This window comes from Dromaius novaehollandiae, chromosome 1 (assembly GCF_036370855.1).
Source record: "Dromaius novaehollandiae isolate bDroNov1 chromosome 1, bDroNov1.hap1, whole genome shotgun sequence".
Classification (NCBI taxonomy): domain Eukaryota; kingdom Metazoa; phylum Chordata; class Aves; order Casuariiformes; family Dromaiidae; genus Dromaius; species Dromaius novaehollandiae.
In genome coordinates this window covers 12,442,931-12,462,657 of record NC_088098.1, presented here as the reverse complement: position 1 = coordinate 12,462,657, position 19,727 = coordinate 12,442,931, and the positions used below count along the sequence as shown (strand labels likewise).

At 43.8% G+C, this 19,727-nt stretch overlaps 1 protein-coding gene across 1 annotated transcript; it reads left to right on the top strand.

The window, feature by feature from the left end:
• Window positions 1-825: 825 nt before the first annotated feature.
• SLC26A3 (solute carrier family 26 member 3) lies at window positions 826-18,649 on the top strand. The gene is made up of 21 exons (XM_026095381.2): window positions 826-969; window positions 3,444-3,643; window positions 4,073-4,212; window positions 4,323-4,433; window positions 4,527-4,684; window positions 5,418-5,582; window positions 6,351-6,503; window positions 6,843-6,925; window positions 8,512-8,659; window positions 8,783-8,896; window positions 9,007-9,084; window positions 9,901-9,996; window positions 10,523-10,629; window positions 11,626-11,695; window positions 11,784-11,876; window positions 13,545-13,640; window positions 14,345-14,578; window positions 15,499-15,553; window positions 16,454-16,599; window positions 17,173-17,238; window positions 17,924-18,649. Exons 2-21 carry the CDS (start codon window positions 3,513-3,515, stop codon window positions 17,945-17,947), a joined length of 2,268 nt encoding a protein of 755 aa, XP_025951166.2. The 5' UTR covers window positions 826-969; window positions 3,444-3,512; the 3' UTR covers window positions 17,948-18,649.
• The last annotated feature ends 1,078 nt before the right edge of the window (window positions 18,650-19,727 follow it).

The window sequence follows — 19,727 nt, the reverse complement described above, 5'->3', positions numbered from 1 at the left end:
GCACTGCGGCTTACTACTGTCCTGAGCACAGGCACCTGCCACCGAAGTTGCACTTTAAGGCATCAGAATGTTATTTCAGCTATTTCACCGCAGGTAATTTTAGGTGTCTCAGAGAAGCATTTACGAAGGTTTGCTTTGGACTAGGGAGGATGGTTTCCCTCAGTTCCTCTGTAGTCAAAGGGGGGGAAGAGGCTTCCATGGGGATGGTCCTACTGGCCCACACCGCTGTCTTGCCCAGCACCCCGGCTGCACACACATCTGCACCTTCCCACCCCTGTCGCAGGATGCCACAGCCACCAGCTACACCGTGTCATGTTGCCCTTTGGGGATCTCCACCAAGGCCAGCTTCAGAAGTGATTTGAGCATGTAGAAATTGCTTCTGAAAAGATAATTTACGGTCCTTTAAAGGTGTGTGGCAGTAAAGGTTCAGATAGGCACATCTTGTCCAGAGCCAGCATTCCCAGCAGCCCCATCTCCCATGTCACCAGGTCGATGCTGTTTCAGGAGTGAAGGGTACCATTTACAGGGCTGTTGTCACCACTTCCTACCATGCTCAACAGAAACCTGGCAAATGCACAGGACAGGATTGAAACAGACAGCGCTTCTTATTCATCTCTATTTTCCTATATTAATCTCTGCAAACCAATTAAAACAGTTCACCAAATGGAGTTAAGCAATCTCCCCAAGAACTTTAAGAAATGACTCTTATCATCCCTCCTAAGGATAGGCTCAATGGTCAAGGCCACAGTGAAATCTTCCTTTTCTTGTAAAAGTTAACTGAAGTTAGTTATTAAAGTTCAGATAGTATTTAGGGAGGTTCTGAAATGAAGAACAGCATGAGATACCTGTACTCCCTCTGAAAATTTCAGGGATATCTTTTCCATAAAATCTTCATCTGGTTTCTTCTGAAGAGCTTTGCAGAAGACACATCAGGTACAGTTCTGACTTGCCAGTCTGGACACAGGACAGGTAAGTTACTGCTCATTTATAAAATGCTTCTAGTCATGTATTGTATTTCTTGTAAAATGTAAAAGGTTCCTTTGCAGATTTGTTTGTATTTTTCAGATGTTTATATTGCAGAGAAATCGAGTTTGTGAGTGTGTATAGACAGATTGAAAACAGGGACACAGAATGCTGATATTTAATTAATTGGTGAAAGTTACCAGATTTTTTACTTCTTAGTCAATATTTAGGATAAATTAATAGAGGGGAAAATATCCCTTTGTTAATCTGATCAACAAAATGACACATGTCAAAATATGCAATAGCAAAAGCTCACAAATGTGGAGGACTGGCAGTGGAGTAAAGAGCCTTTCACCTGTGAGAGATGGTAGTGATGTCAATTGCTAGCCATAAGAATAGGATCAGAAGCTATAAGCTATAGCAGGAATAAAACTGAACCTGAATGTTATCTCCAGGTTTTCAGCTCAAATCTAGCCTCAGTCAATAGTGCGTGAAAGTTGTTACCATTTGATAGCTATGCAGGTAATCTGCTGCTGTGCTCTCATTCCCTGTGGGTGGTTGGACACAGTATAGAAGTCATCAGAATCGCACTAATTGGCAGTCTCCAACAAGAAGTCCAAGGACTTAATTACAGAAGCGCTTTGAAAAGGCAATATAGGTTACCAGAATTAGGATCTCTCTTTTCAGGCTCTGCAGAGGACATCAGCCTCTGCTGCACTGGCACTTGCCACAGTACTCAATTTTCTTTAAAACATCAAAAGTAAGTAACAGTGCAGACAGCTGAAAAAAGTCCTGTTTACAAATAATCCCCATGTAAGGGGGAGTCTATTTTCCTAAATATATTTGGGAGGAAAATCTGAGCAAGCAACAGGAAAGCAATAGTGACTGAAGTCATGGTGCCCGATAGGTGCTGACAGACCTGGGGAGGAGATGGAGATGAGCAATGCAGCTGGGACAGGGTGGATGAGTGGAGGGTCAGTAGCCACAGCCATCATCTAGCCAAGAAACACCTGGGAAGCACCTTCTACCATGCTTCAGGCACTCAGGCTACCTCGGTTAAGCTTAACTTGGATAATGCCACACAGCACCACAATCTTTGAAGCAGGCATACGCTCACACTATTTAGCTTGACGAGACCCTCAGGATGGAGAATCCAGGACCCCATGTAAATTACTGTGACATTGATCCAAAGCTAACCAGAATGAGAAGCAGCAAATTGGAGTTTCTATGAGGAAAAAAAAACCCACAAAATACTCCTTCAACAACACAAGCTCTAGGAAATCAAAGGATATTTTGAGAGGTATAAAGAGGCATATTGTACATTCCCTGAAATCAGGGCATTAAATATGGTCTGAAAAGGGAATAAGGGTTGGGCAAGGAGGCCAGAGTGACAATTAAACTATTTGCAATGGTTACAGCACTAGGGAAAATTTGAAGCAAAAGAGAAATCCAGGCAACTCTCTTGTTTTTATGGTTTATGAGCATTTCAAAGAGTAAGCACAGCACATCTAGCCCTACAATGTGACAAACAAAACTATTCAACGGGGTTTTCAACAAAATTACTCTTTGTGATATGAAGTCTAAAAGATTGATAAACATGCTAGGAGACAAAACAATTGTAAAATCTTTGACAGATATAACTTATTTCCTGCAAATCTATATATACAGTAAGGTTTAGAAAAGAGAAAGAACAAAATTTACCACTTTTTCATTTAAGTTTCATCACCCTCAGTTTTGGAGCTCTGATCCAAGTACAGGGAGGGAGAGTGGCATAAAGTTATAGTATTGTAGTAAGTATGATCTCTCTTGCTGATTTTAACAGCCTTTGGATCAGGGTCTTGAATGAGCTTGGATTTTGAGTATTAGTCTGGTAGAATTATTACTCCACATATTTTGGAAAATATTATAAGTCTAACTCTTTTATGTTAAAACAGGTGGTAAAAATTGTTTAGCCCATTGCCAAAATAGTAAATCCTTCATGGAAAAATAGTATGTCCACAAAAACAGCGTATCTAAGAGGTTCATCCAACATTATTTGGACTTTTACACATCTACAAATTTCCCCACAATAAGCTAGTAGAAAACTGGAAGTGAAATAACTTGGACCAGGTCAATAATGGGCCAAGAAATGTAGCAAGGCAGCTTTTCTGTGTGTTTCAGGATGGGATCTCCATTTTAATGTGGAATTTGCCATAGATGAACACTTTTCCATCTGTTCATAACTGGGCAAACTGCTCTGTGCCATTTGGTATGATGTGATGTCCCATGACAGCTCCAACAATTGTGCACACACAAGTCAAAATCAGAAATACACATAACGCATTTCAGTGCAAGCCAGCTGCCAGACCTGGGGAAGGTGTCCCTCAACCTGCTGTCTTTTGATCTGCAAAGGCGGTAACGCTCAGCTGGGATTTCGCTCATCTGTACTATGGTTATCCACCACACAGTATATAAGGAGCTAACCATGTTCCTCATTACAGGTTTCTAAGTGACTACCAGCAAGGAGAAGCACACAAGAATCGCCATCCTTATCCGGCATTTCAGAGGAAATGGTTGAGCCTGTAGGTAACCATTATGTTGTAGCCAGACCTGTATACTCGGAGAAGTTATTTGATGAAGAGCATGAGAAACTGCACAGATACCATAAAACCTTTCGGGATCACCTAAAACTGTATTTTCGGTAAGGAGATTTCTTTTTTTATAATAAGGATATAAGAAACAACCTGAACTGCAACTCTCAAATAGCATAAACTTCATTCTGACAACTTCCACGTCAGATTCCAACAAAGCAAATGGAAACTCATTAATCAGACACGATACCAGATTTTTCCAAAGAATTTTAGACACTATTTCCCTTAAGTAACTTCCTACAGTTGTATCTCAGGCAGCTTGCCTTTTCCCAGAGACTCGGAGCACGCCTCGCTCGGAGCACAGCTATGTTAGAGTGGGTTGCTCAGGGCCTTCTGCAGGCAAGGCTTTGACTTCTGGCAGACTGAATCTGAATCCTCCTCCCTCCATTTCACCTACGAAGACTGGGAGTGCACGCTGACGGGCTAAGGACCAGATGAGACATTCACTAACAGAGCTGTGGCTTGTTGTATCTTTACAGCTGTTCCCCAGACAGGGTCAAAAAAACTGCCTTGGGTTTGTTTCCAGTTGCCTCCTGGCTGCCAGTGTATCGCTTCAAGGAGTGGATCCTGAGCGACATCGTCTCTGGCATCAACACGGGGCTTGTGGCCGTCCTGCAAGGTACCTTTGGGAAACGTGCTCTAACACAACATGTTAGGCCGGGTTGAAAGGTACTGCTGGCTTCAGCCTATAACATATACCTCCCTTTCCTTGTGTCTTTGTCATTACAGGTCTCGCATTTGCTCTGCTGGTAAATGTTCCCCCTGGTTATGGACTCTATGCAGGTTTCTTCCCGCTATTAGTCTATTTTATCTTTGGCACATCCAGGCATATCTCAGTGGGTAAGTTCAGGCACGCTGGCTGCCCTTGTAGCTGATGGAGAATTATAGTCTGCCCTTCAAACACTAACGAATGGATGCCTTGGTGCTAATTAGGTCCCTTCCCTGTCCTGAGCCTGATGGTGGGAGGCGCCGTTGTGAGACTGATCCCGGATGACTTTACTGTAAATGGCACTTTGGCAAATACTTCCACAATAAATGAAGAGAGGGTGATCGTAGCTGCGTCTGTAACCTTCCTGGCTGGGATTTTGCAGGTTGGTGTCTGCCCGCGTGTGAGTTCACGGATGCACATACACAAATAGCTGAACTGTGACTGCCCTTCCTATTCGCTTTCCACTGGTGTAGTCACAGAAGTAAAACTCCTCCTGTTCCCACATGCCTGACCTTGGCGCATTGACTAGGAGACATCCATCCCCTTCCAGTGACTGCTCGCTGATTCATGCTACAAAATCACTGGTTTTGCCCAGAGCAGAGCCGGCTGCCCACACAGGTGCACGCTGCCCACAGCAAAACACCATTTGCTAGATAGGAAAAAGTAGCTGGGAGAGTCGTGTGAATGATGCAGACACACCAAGGGGGCTGAATGCTCTATTTCACAATAATGAAGTATTTGGATTTGTCTTTGCAGAAGAAAATTCCTCTCTGTGTAATGATTTCCAGTATTTGTTTTTACATCATGAAGCACTTGTACTGTGTAAAAGATATGGTACTGCAAACCCTAGGAGTAAGGACATTTATTTTAGCCCCAAGATAAACTGAATAGCTTTTAACTCCTCTAGCAATGACTCCTATGCCCCCTGTTGCTAAGTCTTGATTTTATTGCAAGACTAGTGACAATCAGTATCTTCCTTAATCCCTGGATATATGGGATTAGGTGAAAATCTCTGTTTTCACTAAATATTACAAGAGTTACGGGTTCTCTTTGTTGCAGAGAATGCTTAAAAATACAAATGAATCGCACTAATGTCTGGTCGTTTTGCATTTCAGTTGCTTATGGGAATTCTACAGTTTGGATTCATAGTTATTTATTTATCACAGTCATTAATCAGTGGTTTCACAACTGCTGCAGCTGTCCATGTTGTGGTATCTCAGTTGAAATTCATGTTTCAACTAACTGTCCCTGGATTTAATACACCATTGGGCATCATCTATGTAAGTATTAAGTGCTCGGTATTTGCTAACGTTATTGAATCCTATGGTGTATACCTGACAGCATATCACAAGGCAGTAATAACAGATCTTAGCATAAAACAGCCAAGCAGGAGGAAGCATAAGACAAAAATGCAAAAAGGAAAAGATATGTTATTAGTATATGATTGTGATATTTAAACGTATTCTCAGGTAGCCAGCTAGGCTAATTATATAACATTTTATATTGTATGTTAGCATATTTTAAGTACACATTCAGCTTTGCCTCAAGCATTTATTTATTAACTATTACTGGACTGATATTATATGCATCTAACCTGGATATGATTCTGTGAGGCATGTGGGATGAAAAAGGAGGGAAGGAGGAAGAAAGGAAGGAAGGGATGGAGGGAGGGACTTGTTCAGTAGTTCCCATCTCTCACAGGTCCTGTCCTAACGCACTCCGCCTGCGCAGTGTGCACAGTAAATACAATTCAGTCTTCATGTCATTCACGGCACAGACATAAATGCCCCACCTCGCTCTGTAGGGGCAGACGAGCGGGGGGGAGTCAGGAGTCACTGGAAAGGGTTTTCCAGGATGCTTTCACTGTTTGGATAAATACACATGTGCCTTCTCCAGGGCTTGCAATCCAACCTGCCTCACAAGCAATAAATCCCAGCCACCGTGATCCTTAAAGCAATTTAGACACAGGCCTCTCTGGAAAGAGTGACGCTACCTTGTCAAGGGACTATTATTTCAAAAGCACCCTGTATTTCTTCCTGATTTTGCAGACTCTGGAAAGTGTTTTTAGCCAAATCACAGAAACGAACGTTGCTGACCTGGTCACATCGCTCATTGTCTTGCTTATCGTGTTTGTGGTGAAAGAAATGAACGATCGATACAAAGAGAAGCTGCCAACACCCATCCCCATCGAGTTCCTCTTGGTAACGGCCATCTCTTGTTTGCTTTTGTAATTGCTCAATCACAATAGCACGTGGGACGCTCCATTTTAAATATTTCTTCTCCTGGGCTGCGTTAAACAACGGGTTGTCTGAGTTATTCTGATATGTTCTCTGCATGATTTTATGAATGTAAAACCATACCCGTAAGGTGGTTCAGGACTTACACTGGAGCGGCAAGCGGGCGTGCAGACTCGGGGCATAACGCTGCCGCTAGCGCTGAGGCTGGCGTGCGTGCGGGAGGGAGAAGGAAGTGTTTGCTGAAAGTTTCTTCGTTCTCTTATTTGAACGTTCCTGATGGAGGTGGTTTGTATTATCTTTCAGACAGTCTTAGCAGCGCTGATATCCTATTTTGCTAAATTTGAAGAAAAATTTAATGTAGCTATCGTTGGAAAACTAGAAGAAGGGTAAGTGCTTTGCTGTACAATTTACCAGCGGAGCAAAATGTTCTTTCCAGTTCTTCGGCGCTGAACCATTTCAGCTCTGTCTTTCAATTAAAATCATCTGCATCATCTTCTTTCAGAAGGCAAATTAACATTTTACTTCCGGCAACATGGGAACCCATTTTCAACAGCTAAGAGTTACTTGCCAGAGCATATCCTCTATGCAGTAAAAAACACTTTTTTCTTTCATGAACCTGATACGTGAAATAACGGGATGCTTCATTTTCCGAGTCAGCGGCTGAGCAGTAGGTTGACCCGTGCCGCCTGTGCTGAGCCGATCGCGCCCCACGGCCTCCCTTTCCCCTAGAGTACGCCCACGGTTTGCAGCCACCGCCAGGCGCCGAAAGCCCCGCGCAGTCCCCGCCTGGTCCCCCGCCGTGGCCATCGGCCGAGCACCTCCCGGCAGCGCTCGCCTTGGGAGGCTCCGCTGGGGAGGGCTATAGGGGCGGCTGGAAGCCGGACAGGCTTTCTGAAGCAAAGCGTTATTAAAATGAAGGTGTTTAAGAGAAAACACATCTTTGAGGGGAAAGTCACTTTGCCGCAGAGACTGGGGAGCACGCCGCTGAGCCGCGGCTGCCTTCTGCTGCCGCTCTCCCGGGAGGCTTTGCATTGCACACACATCGTTTTGGTGCTGTTTGCCTGCTTGCTTTCTTTCTGCAGCTGCTTATATTAAAGCAAAAATGCAAAACCGACATCCTGTAGAGCATCATACAGTAACTCCTGCCCAGTGCGGGGGGGGGGGACTAGGCTTCATGCTGCATTCTCTGTATTATTTGATTTATGTTCTTAAATTATTATAGAGTATATCCAAAGATGATAGAATTTTGGTGTAAAAAATTAATAGACACACATTAAGATAAAGAGGGAGAGAATATTTACTAGGACAGCAAACAGCAGCGATTTACTGAGGTATCTCAATTGCCTCAATTGCCTCAGCACTGATAGCCGGGGGCGGCCGTGAAGGCAGCTGGCAGAGGAACAGCTATTTCTGCCTGAGAGCCTCCGTTCTTCAGATTTCAGTTTAGTGAAAAAAAGAAAAGCCCAGTGAAGAACTCTTTCTACGATCCACAAAAGCCCCTGATCAAAGGAGCAGGAAGTCTAGCAGCTAGCCTTACAGACTAACCTGACTTAGTAAATATTTGTTTAGGTATCTAAAGTACTACAATAAACGACGCAGGGATTTTTCTCTGTTCCCATCCAGTGAAATCCTTCCCTGAGCACACTACCTGTGCAGGGGCCTCAGCACCACGCCAGACCCTGAATCAGTGCATAATTAGAAGGTAGAACTGTGCATGCACCTTAGACAAAATAAGCTATGGCTAGCTGGTCCTGGCCAAGTAAATGAGAGCTTGCTGAGACACAAACTGAGCTGAATGCAGATGAACAGAGAATTTCTGTCCCAGCCAAGGTTTCTTCAAAGTTCAGGGTTCAGATCCACAATTATGTGGCCTGTCTCTCCAAAGTGCAAAGTAAGGCTACCACCTTGCTTACTTGCTCAACAATTTGTCTCCTTAGACGTATTCTTAAAGAGCAGGGGTTTTGTCTTTCAGATTTCAAGGCCCTGCTGCACCTGATATGAGTGTCTTCCAAAGGTGTATAGGTGATGGCATTTCCATTGCAATTGTTGGGTTTGCTGTAGGCTTCTCCGTGGCCAAAGTGTATTCCATCAAACACGACTACCCACTAGATGGCAACCAGGTAGGCGAATAACTCAATGTTGTGTATTAGTCAATGGGGAATAATTCGTTTTAGGAATGCTTGGCCCTGTGAATAACTGTAATGAACTGTCTTTTAAGAACAGTCTCCTTTGTTTTATTCCAGGAACTAATTGCTTATGGGCTGAGTAATATAGTTGGAGGATCATTCAAAGGATTTGCCTCCAGTACAGCACTGTCAAGATCAGGTGTGCAGGAGAGCACGGGAGGCAAAAGCCAGGTACAGAAGATAAAAGATCATGAAGGCATTTAATGTGAGAAAGCTCTCTACGCTGGCTGACCCTAATGCCTCAAAGCACAGATTCACAGTGGAATTGTTTTCTCATGCAGATTGCTGGTATTATCTCAGCTGTCATCATCCTGATTGTGATCGTGGCCATTGGGTTTCTCCTGGAGCCATTACAAAAGGTATTCACTGGTTTCACCTACTGCTTCTTCCTGCTCACCAAAGACAAGGCTGCTGCAGGAGGAGTCAGCAGGAGTTTTCATAGACCCCTGTGGGAGCAGAACAGTATTTGCAAAATCCATTTTTTTCCACACATGATGACAGAGAGGACCATAGCTGTGAATTTACTTACACACAGAGACAGAAGCGATCAGCTGCTTCCTCACTGAGTGCAGGGATGAGATGACCCATAGCTCATAGGGCACAGTAGGAAATGACTCTCCAATAGGTGTCCAAGTCCTCTTGTGCAGCAAAAAGGTATCACTGGCATGCGGGTATCATTCCTACTTAAACGCCACGGAGGTCTCTTTTATGGCAATTACTGTAGAATACTATCAGATTTTATTGGGGGTGTTCTGTAACAGGTGAGGGACATGAAGCACTTCTCTGTTTTTCCCCAGAAGGATGCTGCACTAAAGTTTAAATCAGGGCCTTTGCCTCCAAATGGGTGACAGTGAGGAATGTGAAGGTAGCCAGGACCAGCTGTAACCAATCTCAGTCCAGACCCTCGAGGGAATACAAGTGCCCAAACACCAAACATTGCAGCACCAGCTTCTGGGTGGGATTCACAGCCACAAGTCAGGTCCCATGCTGTGCTGTGGCTAGGGAGATTCCCGTGCGATGGAAAGGTGCATCCTGACTCGCAACAGCGATGCACCAGGAGGAGCTGCTGAACCTTTCAGCTGTGCTTTGATGCTATTTGTATGATCTTTTAACTGTTAACATTCAACATTTGCTTTGCTTGTTTTACAATGGAACATTTTGGTCTTTGTTAACAGTCAGTCCTTGCATCTTTGGCTCTTGGCAACTTAAAGGGAATGCTCATGCAGTTCAAGGAAATAGGCATCTTATGGAGAAAAGACAAGTATGACTGTGTAAGTGGAGTCCCACGCACATTCAGGAATGAAACACTACAAAAAATCATTTGTTTAGCAAATTCCCTTTATTTTTATACGTTCCTTTATTTTATTTTTATACCTGCCTTACTTCACCAAATGGAAATTACAATAGTAGCATGCCTTTTTCATTCTCACACTCCTTGCTAATGTTTTGCATTCTGTCCCACCTGTTTTCAGTCAATTCTCTCTGCTGACTTCTCTTTTCTACATTCATTTTCATCAATTTAATCAAAATATGACTCATCATTTAAAGTCAAATACAGAAAGAAGTTGTATAACATGTCTAAATATTTAATGCACGGGCTACATATTGCCTTTCATACACTCATGTAGCTCCCACTGTGGGAAAAAGATAGGAAACATGAAACCACTTACCAGAGGGATGGGGACAGCCCAGATCAGAGCTGAGACATCAGTTTAGACGTTCCTGCTCCCACTCTGGGCTCATGACACGGGTCCATAATACGTGGGTAATCTCGGACCTCTCCTCTGCTCGTTGCAGGCCATATGGGTGGTGACGTTCCTGGCCACCCTCTTACTCGGCCTGGACATTGGGCTGGCGGTCGCCGTGGCCTTCCAGCTGCTGACCGTGGTCATCCGCTCCCAGATGTGAGTACCTGCTGAATGGGACGATAAGAGACCTCTGGGCCTCAGGGCATAAACAAACTACCCGCAGACAGCGAAGGCCAGGGTTAGTGTGCCTTGGTCTGTCAAGCAACAGTATAATAAAAATCAATTTTGCATGTAAACCCTTGAATGTAGGACCCCACTTCAGCCCAGCAGCAGGCCCCTTGCTTTCCCACAGGGTGAGCACGGCGCTGCCCGAGGGCTGCACTAAGCCCCTTGGCAAGCCGGGTCGGCGTAGGGCCTCAGCCTGCCACGAGGCTCCCTCACCGGGTCGTTGCATGTCTGAGAAGTACCATTCCCATCGTCACGCTCTTGATGCTGCAATCTGCAGCAAAATCCACACTGCGATCCCTGAAAGAAACTGGGCAGAGGTGTTTGCAAATAAAGACATGTTCCTAGCTGCATGCATGCTAAACACCACAAAAATGGGTAAGTTGGTGAGAAGAGGAGGATATTAACACTGGCTGCTGTGGCATGACTCTGCGTTCGAGGTCAGGTTCGGGAGGGCTGCTGGGCAGGGCGAGCGCTCACCGGGGAGGTCTCATACACAGGCAGGCAGAAGCGATCTGGCACCGCATGGGACTGCACTAGCTACAGTAATTATTATTCTGGCAACGACTCCCGTGAACAACTGCTTACTAGGCTGAGGAAAAGGGTCACAGTCCAACCCACAATCAGACATCAAATTAAAATCAAGCAACACCATCAAAACCAAACAGTGCTGCTTGCTGTCTGTATTCTCTCATTTGAATGAAATCTTCCCCAAGATGCAGCCAAGGATGTTAATGTCTTAAATCATTCACAAAGGTGTTTCTCAGCTTTGCAAAGAAGGTTTTTGTGCCGCAATCTTTATATCTACCGCCTGTATGGAGGTTGCTTTGTCCGATCCTCGAACCACATGGCAATCATGATCCCCGCTGCCCAGTCCACCAAGTTGCAGTAGCAGGTACAAATAACTTCATATGTCCTTGTTTGCAGTCCAAGCTGCACCGTTCTGGCTAATGTCGGAAGAAGTGACATCTACAAAAACAGGAAGGATTACACTGATGTGAGAAATTTCATATTTCTTTTTTTATCCGCTGCATTTATGTTTCTTTAATAGATGACATTAGTGACACTGTTGCTTCATTATACAGATCTATGAGCCAGAGGGAGTGAAGATTTTCAGATGTGCAGCTCCTATTTTCTTTGCTAACGCTGAATTCTTCAGAGAGAAACTCATCACTGCTGTAAGCATTTGGCAATAATTTTAAATAGATGAATTGCATGATGCATTAAAGGTGAATGCAATTTCCCAATAATTTCCCAATAATGTATGCAGTCTATTCACAGTTCAAAGATTTCCACGCATTATTCAAATGTTATTTTTCTACTCCGGCAGTCCCATGTGTACATACATACCTCTGAGAAAGAGAACAGCCTGACTTGTGCTGCATTTATACCATAACAGTGTATATACGTTTCAAAGCCCTTTAGAAAAAAGTACCATAGATACAGAGACATTATTGTATATTGACATATAAAAGGACATTATTGTGTTATCATTTATATTATTTATATCCAGTAAATGTTAAGCTTACTTGCCCCAGAGATTTTAATCTCAGCAGGCAGAAGAAGAGCTGAAGGAAATCATGCTACGAAGGAGATCTCAGTTTCTTCCGTGACAAACGGGGCAATGGCAACATGTTGCTCTGTAGCTAGCACCGGAGGCCAGGCTCCTCCACCCTCAGCAGGCCAGAGAAGCCCTCCCTGGCCAGGCTGTTTGAACCAAACTCATACCAATAATCTCCCTTTTCTTCCACACTGAGAATTTCAGCAGACTTGCAGGAATTTAGTATTTTTAACCCTTATTAGTTTAATTTATCTGCCTCTCTAATTTTGTTGAAACTGGCTAACAGATTCAAGAGACTCATGCAGACAGCATGATTACTTTTGTTTTTCTTCTTCAAGAAAAGAAAACAATGTCTGTATGACCCACGCTGCAGTCGGGGACAGCAAAACGGGCACTGTCTGAGAGGTCTTTAATCTAGATAGCACGTTCAGCCGTATCGTAACAAAGACGTGGTCGGACGAGCTTTGGGCTAGCCAGCCCCGCACAACCTACCGGAGCTACTGGTCTGTGCTACAGCATCACCGCGGCCTCCCTGCTGTCTGCACCGGCGTCCTATCGCTAATGCAAACGGGCCGCAAAGAGATTTGTAATCACGCCTCCATTTGGCTGTAAAGATCTTCCCAAGAGGGAGAAGGGCCCCTTGTTCAAATTGATGAAATGCCGTGGGTAACATAAAGCCTGAACCCTGCCCGTATGACTGGAAGGAAAAGCCATGTGAGATGCTGCACCCTTCCCTGGTGTCACTGGGGTTTTGCCCTGGACCTTTTAATGTCACAGAGAGGCCCCATCACAGGCGTGAGGCACCAGAGACACAAACCAAAGATGCGGCCCAGTCACCGCCCTGGCCCCGGTCCCAGTTTCACCAGTGCTCTCCCCTCAGCGTGCAGCCTGTGCGCGCAGGGACGTGGTGGCACCGCGTCCTCTTGGCAGGGCACGGGAACAGCAGGCTGTGCTGTGCTCTGTAAAGACAGAGGAAAGCAAGGGTGGGCACCGGCGAGCAGCTGCATGAAGGACTCTGTTTCAGAGTAAAAGAGCTCAGAAAGGCATTCCTAAAATATAAACACTACTTATTTAAAGGTAGTAAAGAAATACAAAGAAATATCTTTCTTACAAAAGCTCTGTGCATCGTAATGAATCCAGCCAAGGATATTTGCTCATTTATTTTTGCTTGTATCTTATATGCAATAGTTTACTGGTATTTGCTAGACTGAACATCATGATTTTTGATATGATACTGGAATTTTTGGCTAAACGTGAAGAATTATTCCAAGTGCTGTACCTGCAGGTCGGCTTCAACCCGTTGAGAGTCTTGAGGAAACGCAATAAAGCTCTGAGGAAAATCAGAAAGATGCTGAAGAAAGGAGAGCTGCAGGTGACATCTGTATGTAAATCAACTCCACTAAATGCAGACAGGTTGGGAGTAAAGTGGGCAAGACCCAGGGGAATTAAGCAACCAGCTCTCTAACTTGTAGCAGCTGAGAAGTGCCTCACAGCATCCTCCTGCCATGTCCTAATTTGATATGCTGTTCCCCACATTGCCACTTCATGACCTAAAAGCAAGTTTCAAAAATAAGATTTTACATGGCTTTCACAGTTAGAGACCCACAGCCATACAATGGGCAGCGCTCGCGTGTCCGCAGTGGACTTTTGCTTGGCTTCAGGTGGTAGGATCAGATCACACAGAGGCGATATTCATGCCGAATTAACAGTAAGATAAAGTCGGTTTTCTCTCAGTCCAAATCCTTCATATTTTTTGTTGATTTGTTCCAAAGCCACTGAATGCAAGGTCATCTGACCATTGATTTTGGGAACAGTATATCCTTGGGGAAAATAAAAGGCAAAGATTAACTGATTATGATGATGATTCAATGATTAATGAGAGGAACGCCAGCATTTCCAAACTCCTCCAGACTGGGAGAGGCAGAACTTTTCCTAGTGTAAAATGCAGGTAGCGTCTGCTCCATCTCCTAGGTACACAAGCTTCGCATCGCCGTGACTTTCACCCTGGTATAAGACGCACTCTCCACCCTGGGCAGAGTCTTGAACAGCAAGCAATAACTGTGACACTTTTCTCCTTTGACACAGAAAGGCTTGATTTGCCTGGCTAATTATACGCATGAGTCTGATGAAGAACTAGACAACAACAGGCTAGAGGAACTGGACCAGCCCACCGACCTGACAGACTTGCCTGTTTGGATAGACTGGAGCACTGACCTCCCTCCCACCATCTCTGTGCCCAGAGTGGACATCCACAGCATCGTTCTGGATTTCTCAGCAGTGTCCTTCCTTGATGTTTCTGCCATGAGGGTCCTCCTAAAGGTAATTCTAATTCATGAGGCAGACAGGGAACATATAAAAAGAAAAAAACATGAATGTAGTGAGCTTCTTAAAGATATTTCTGTATGGACTGGAAAATCAGTGGCAACCTTTCAGTTATTGTTAATTCTAATATACATTTTCCATGGAAAATGTTTAGGATATAAGGATATAATACTGTCTAAATATAGGATAGTATTTTATATAAAAAGATATATATATGCATATATATATGTATACGCAATCATAGGATCTAATCTAAATGTTGCTTGGAATCAGAGCATCATTGCTGGCTCTGGCACCCTTTCTTCAACTAATAATATTTTGTGAAGCTTTACAGAAATGTATGTATGAAACAGGTCTCTAACTATAGGGCTGGGGGTTCAAACACTGCAGTTTCATTTCTGCTCCCGCTGTCACTTTCCAGGGCAACCCTGAATGAAGAAATAAGGGTTAGATTTTCAAGCAGTGGTAGCTACAGCTAATTATTTAAATCCACAATCAGGTGCATGAACCTGTTTCCATAGGAGCTAAACATCCCCTGTGTATGGTGGAAACGGCAGTTCTGCTTTAACTTCTGGTTAGAAAAATCTCTCCAGAACTTCCTGGAGTCTCAATTTCATCGTGTGTAAAGTAGGTACAATAAAGCCATACAATTTACAAAAGATCATCTTTTTCACTGCATGCTAAATGTATTTGATACTGACCCTTTTCGAAAGGATCAGTCGCCCCTGCCTGCAGCCATATGAAGAGACTATTCTGACTTTAGGAGCAGCAGGGTCTGGATTTAGAGCTCTTCACCATTGTTCAAAATGCAGTCAATATCTTAAATTTGCCTGAATAGCAGCTGTAGCTAACCACTGTAATAGCTGTTAATAGCAAAAATACCAGTAACTAAATGCTGCCTGTTTTCTGTTTAACAGACGTTGAAAGAATTTGTCCGGATCAACGTAGATGTTTACATCGTGGGGGCCCATGGTGAGTTCTCGCATTTCTGACAGTCTCTATTTAGTTCTACCTCATCTCGCTGCCTTCCCCATCCACCCCAGGGCAAGGCTGAGAAGGATCAACCCAACTTCACGCTTCTGTAACAGTCCAAACCAACTCCCTGTACCCATAATGCAGCAGTCCCGCAGACAGGCCCCAGGCTGATCCTGCCAGAAAGCCACAAGCCAAACTATACAATCTTGAAATGAGATGAACATTTTAAATGTGGTGACCAAGAGCAGGATAAACAGAAAGGGAACCAAGAGCTGTAACTACAACATCCTCCAAGCTTTTTTCCCTCCAGTTTCCTCCTTTATAGCTCTCTCCCTCTTTTCTTCTCTTGTGTCCTGCTATGAAAAGCCATTTCTCTGCCTCTCCTGCCCCTCTGTCCCCAGTGAAGCAAGTGCCCAGTCCTGCAGGAGTGAAGAGCTGTGCTGTCCTGAGTCTCTTCTGGCAGCTGCTGAATCCAAACCTTCAGCTAAAGAAAGAAACCCAGGTGACCACAGGACAACAGCTCCAGCTGAGAGGACTCATGATCTATCTCATGCCGCCCATAACGGGCTGTGGCAGCCATGTGCGAAGGTGCATTTTGCCTACAGCTGCCCAGTCTGTGCCTCCCAGCTGTGGGCAATGAGGAGCCACTATTGGGTGGCCTAGGTTAGGCGTTAGAAAAGAGATGGGGCCCAAAGACTCTCCTGCCTGGGGCAGCACTAACAGAAGTTTATATCCCACCCTCTCCACATCAATAAACAGGAACCCGTCTGCAATAATAACGAAGATCGTGCACCTAACCAGAAATTCCTACATGTTCACTCAGTGGCTATGCTAAGATATATCATTTCTTGAGTTTCAAGGCAAGCCACTTTGTATTTCGATTTTGTTCCCCTGCAGAGGGCTTCCTGGACAAACTGGAGAGAAGCGCATTTTTTGATGAGGAGATTAGGCCATCTATATTTTTTCTCACCATTCATGACGCAGTTTTACACATTTTGCTGAAGAAGGACATAGCCAGCTCACCAAAATTAAAGCCCACTGAGGTAACGCTACAGTTTTCATCTTTTGCTACATTACATTAGGTCATTTGTTTAGTTTAGTGGTAACCAACAGTGAATTGCACATGTAGCCGTACCCCCCTCCGCAGTGTCTAAATTCAAAGACTTAATGATCAGAATCCAGCTGGTCTCTGGCAGATCTGGAGAGTAACCACGGCTCTTGGCGCAGGTGCCTAGCAAACCACTGCTTTAGTTCACCGAAAGAAGTGAATAACCTGGAGATGGGCCTCGCGGCGGATTTCGCTTGAAGCCATCTCCTTGGGAACATGGGTGATGAGGTGGGCCTGGTGGATCTAGCCAGATCAGGATACTTTGAGTCAGTATCTAATTTTAAATACTTTGAATCAGTATCTAATCCTACTTAGTTAAACTGGCCCAGCTTTTCTTCCCTGACTCGGAGATCTGTCAGAGGGACACAAAGGGTTGACAAGCGAGAGCAGCTTCCTTCCTTCCAGACTGACTCCTTTGATGTGAAAAAGGGTAAAAGAAAAGAAAAACAAGCAAAGAAAAAAAGAAACAACCCATTTTCTAACCCCAAACTTGTTGTGTTCACTGCAGGAGAAGGGTAGCAACAACCACTGCATTATCAGTACCAGCGGAGGATTACGCAGCCGGGAGCACACGGTAAGGCTCCTGGTTCCAGCGGTGGCACTCCAGCCCCAGGCCTGTGGGAAATGCGCACGGAAAGTCCCCAAAAGCTGCTCACAAGAGCTGTGAAGTCAGATAACAGAAGCTTCTGCGTCACTGGGCTCTTGCGTCAGCCCAGGGCAGAAACCATTCTGTTGATTTATTAATGGGATTTGACTTAAGGCAAAGCATTACAGGAGTAAGAAACACACTGCTCTGCTCACAGAGGCTATCCCTGGCCTTGCCTGCTGGCAGCACACGGATAATCTGCAGAGGGAGGCTGGGCCAAGGCCGTTTTAGGGGGCCCTCCCAGCAGCCTCCGCATCACCGTCCTCCTGCAAGGGGCTCACAAGCCTCTGGTAGCACGTTCACATGGCAAAGACCAACATTACTGCCATTCACCTAAATGTCACAGGTAGAAGGGGAGGTTGGTGAGAGGGGATAAGAAGGGCAGCTTTCGGCCACTTTCTGGTAACAAAGAGAAAAGCAGGATCCAGAACATGGCAGCCACATGAGGAAAAAATGGGTTGAATGTTATACAGAAATCTAGAATATTAGACGAAGGCCTTCCCAAAGTCTTCCTACTTTGAAGTAGCAAATTGTCACATATTGCTCACTAGAGAGTACATATCCTGGTTATTCCTCATCCAAAGTGACATTTATTTCTACGTCTTTCCTACAGATTCCAACAGAAACAAAATTGTAGATTGAATATTCCAAAATTTATATAATCCAGCAACACATTGTCACTCAACAGAAGGTGAATACAGATGCAGTAATGCATGAAGCTTGATGGATACTTTCATACACCTTATGAAGGATTTACTATATAAGATTATGTTCCAAGTTTTGGAATGGGCTTGTTAGTATTTGTGTGTGTATGCATATATAGAGAGATGTATTCATATACATACATGGAGGCTAAAATGACATGGATCTTCTTATTTCATACTTTGCTGACCACCTACTCACACAGTTGAAAAAGCAAGTAGTGTTAACCCTATTCACATGTGCTTGTACATAGATCTATATTATTCTGACAGTCTGTAGACAACCTGTACAGTTACTAGAGAATATATAAATATTTTAAATTTTTTAATTTATATCATATAGTCTAATAGTTGGGAGTGATATTTTATCTTCAACTTGTGTATAATTTGTATAGTTTTCTTTAATGTTTGTAAGATACCTAGTAGACCATTAGCCTCATCAGCTCACTACCGTGAGCACAGTGTGTGTAGTGACTTAACGTCTACTGTAGAACCTGAAGATAGTTCAGTAAAGATTTACAGCATTTTCAGATCCAAACATGATTCTTTTATTTGGTCTGGGTTGATATAAAATGCATATGACAGGATGTAGGACACAAATATATTTATACTGAAATATTAAATAATGATTTTAGTAACTCTGTGGTTCTTGCTACATTTGTGAATATACCAGCATGGTGGCTTATCATCAGTCTGGTTTCTTGCTATAATACAAAATTTTACAGTGATTTGAAAACTGAAAGGAAAAAGGAATGACAATTCAACTTTGTTCAGGTCCATTTGGACACCAAGAATAGTTCCACTGAATCCCATGGTGGATCAGTCTTCCTATCTGCATTATTGATGTACACTTTAGTTGATAGTGGCAAAGAGCTCAAGATAGTCACTAACAAATTGCAGCCTGAAATCTAGGTAGGGAATGTACCAGTTTTCTTTCTGAAAGCTTTTCATCTCCCTGTTTGCATGACAGGTAGCCCCAATATGTGTATCAGCCAGCAGGCAGACAGGCACACTGGCCCCAGGACCCAGCTCAGGAAGAGCTGTGAATACAGAGCTGCCAAAAGGCAGGCTGAGTTTCCTAGGTCTCCTGGACATACATTAGAAGGACTTTAAGCTGAAAGAGTCCATTATGATCTTCTAGTCTGCATAACTGAGATGCACAACTGCCTTCAATTAACACCTCCTTCAATTACTTTCAAGTCTAAGACTTGAAGCTAAACTACAGCACATCTTATAGAGAAAAAAAAAAAAAACAGAAAACTTCTAATTTAAATGTGGCCAGTGCTGGAGATATAAAACTCTTCAATGGAGAGGAAAAAGGAACCATCTTGGAAGTCTGAAAGAAATGGCAGTGTGAAATCACAAAAGTATTCTATTTTTCAAGTTTAGTCTTGACTTCCAGCCAAGCCAGGAGTGATGAGAACTGTGCATTTGGGCTTCTATTTAAGATATGGTGGAGGGAAGAAGAAAGAGTTCTGGCTAGCCAAGAACCGTGATCTTTATCTCAGCAGTCTGTAAGACTAAAACAAATTTTGAAGGAAACCAGACAGAAATAAGTGGGGAGAAATGCCGCTTGATTTTATAAAAAGTACACATACATATGCCAAATTCAGCTGGTGAATTTGAAAGGGAAGTACCAGGTTGAGAGGAGGACTGATCTGTTTAATATTTTCATTAACTATTTTTGTTACAAAAATCTGGAGTGATCTGATGAAA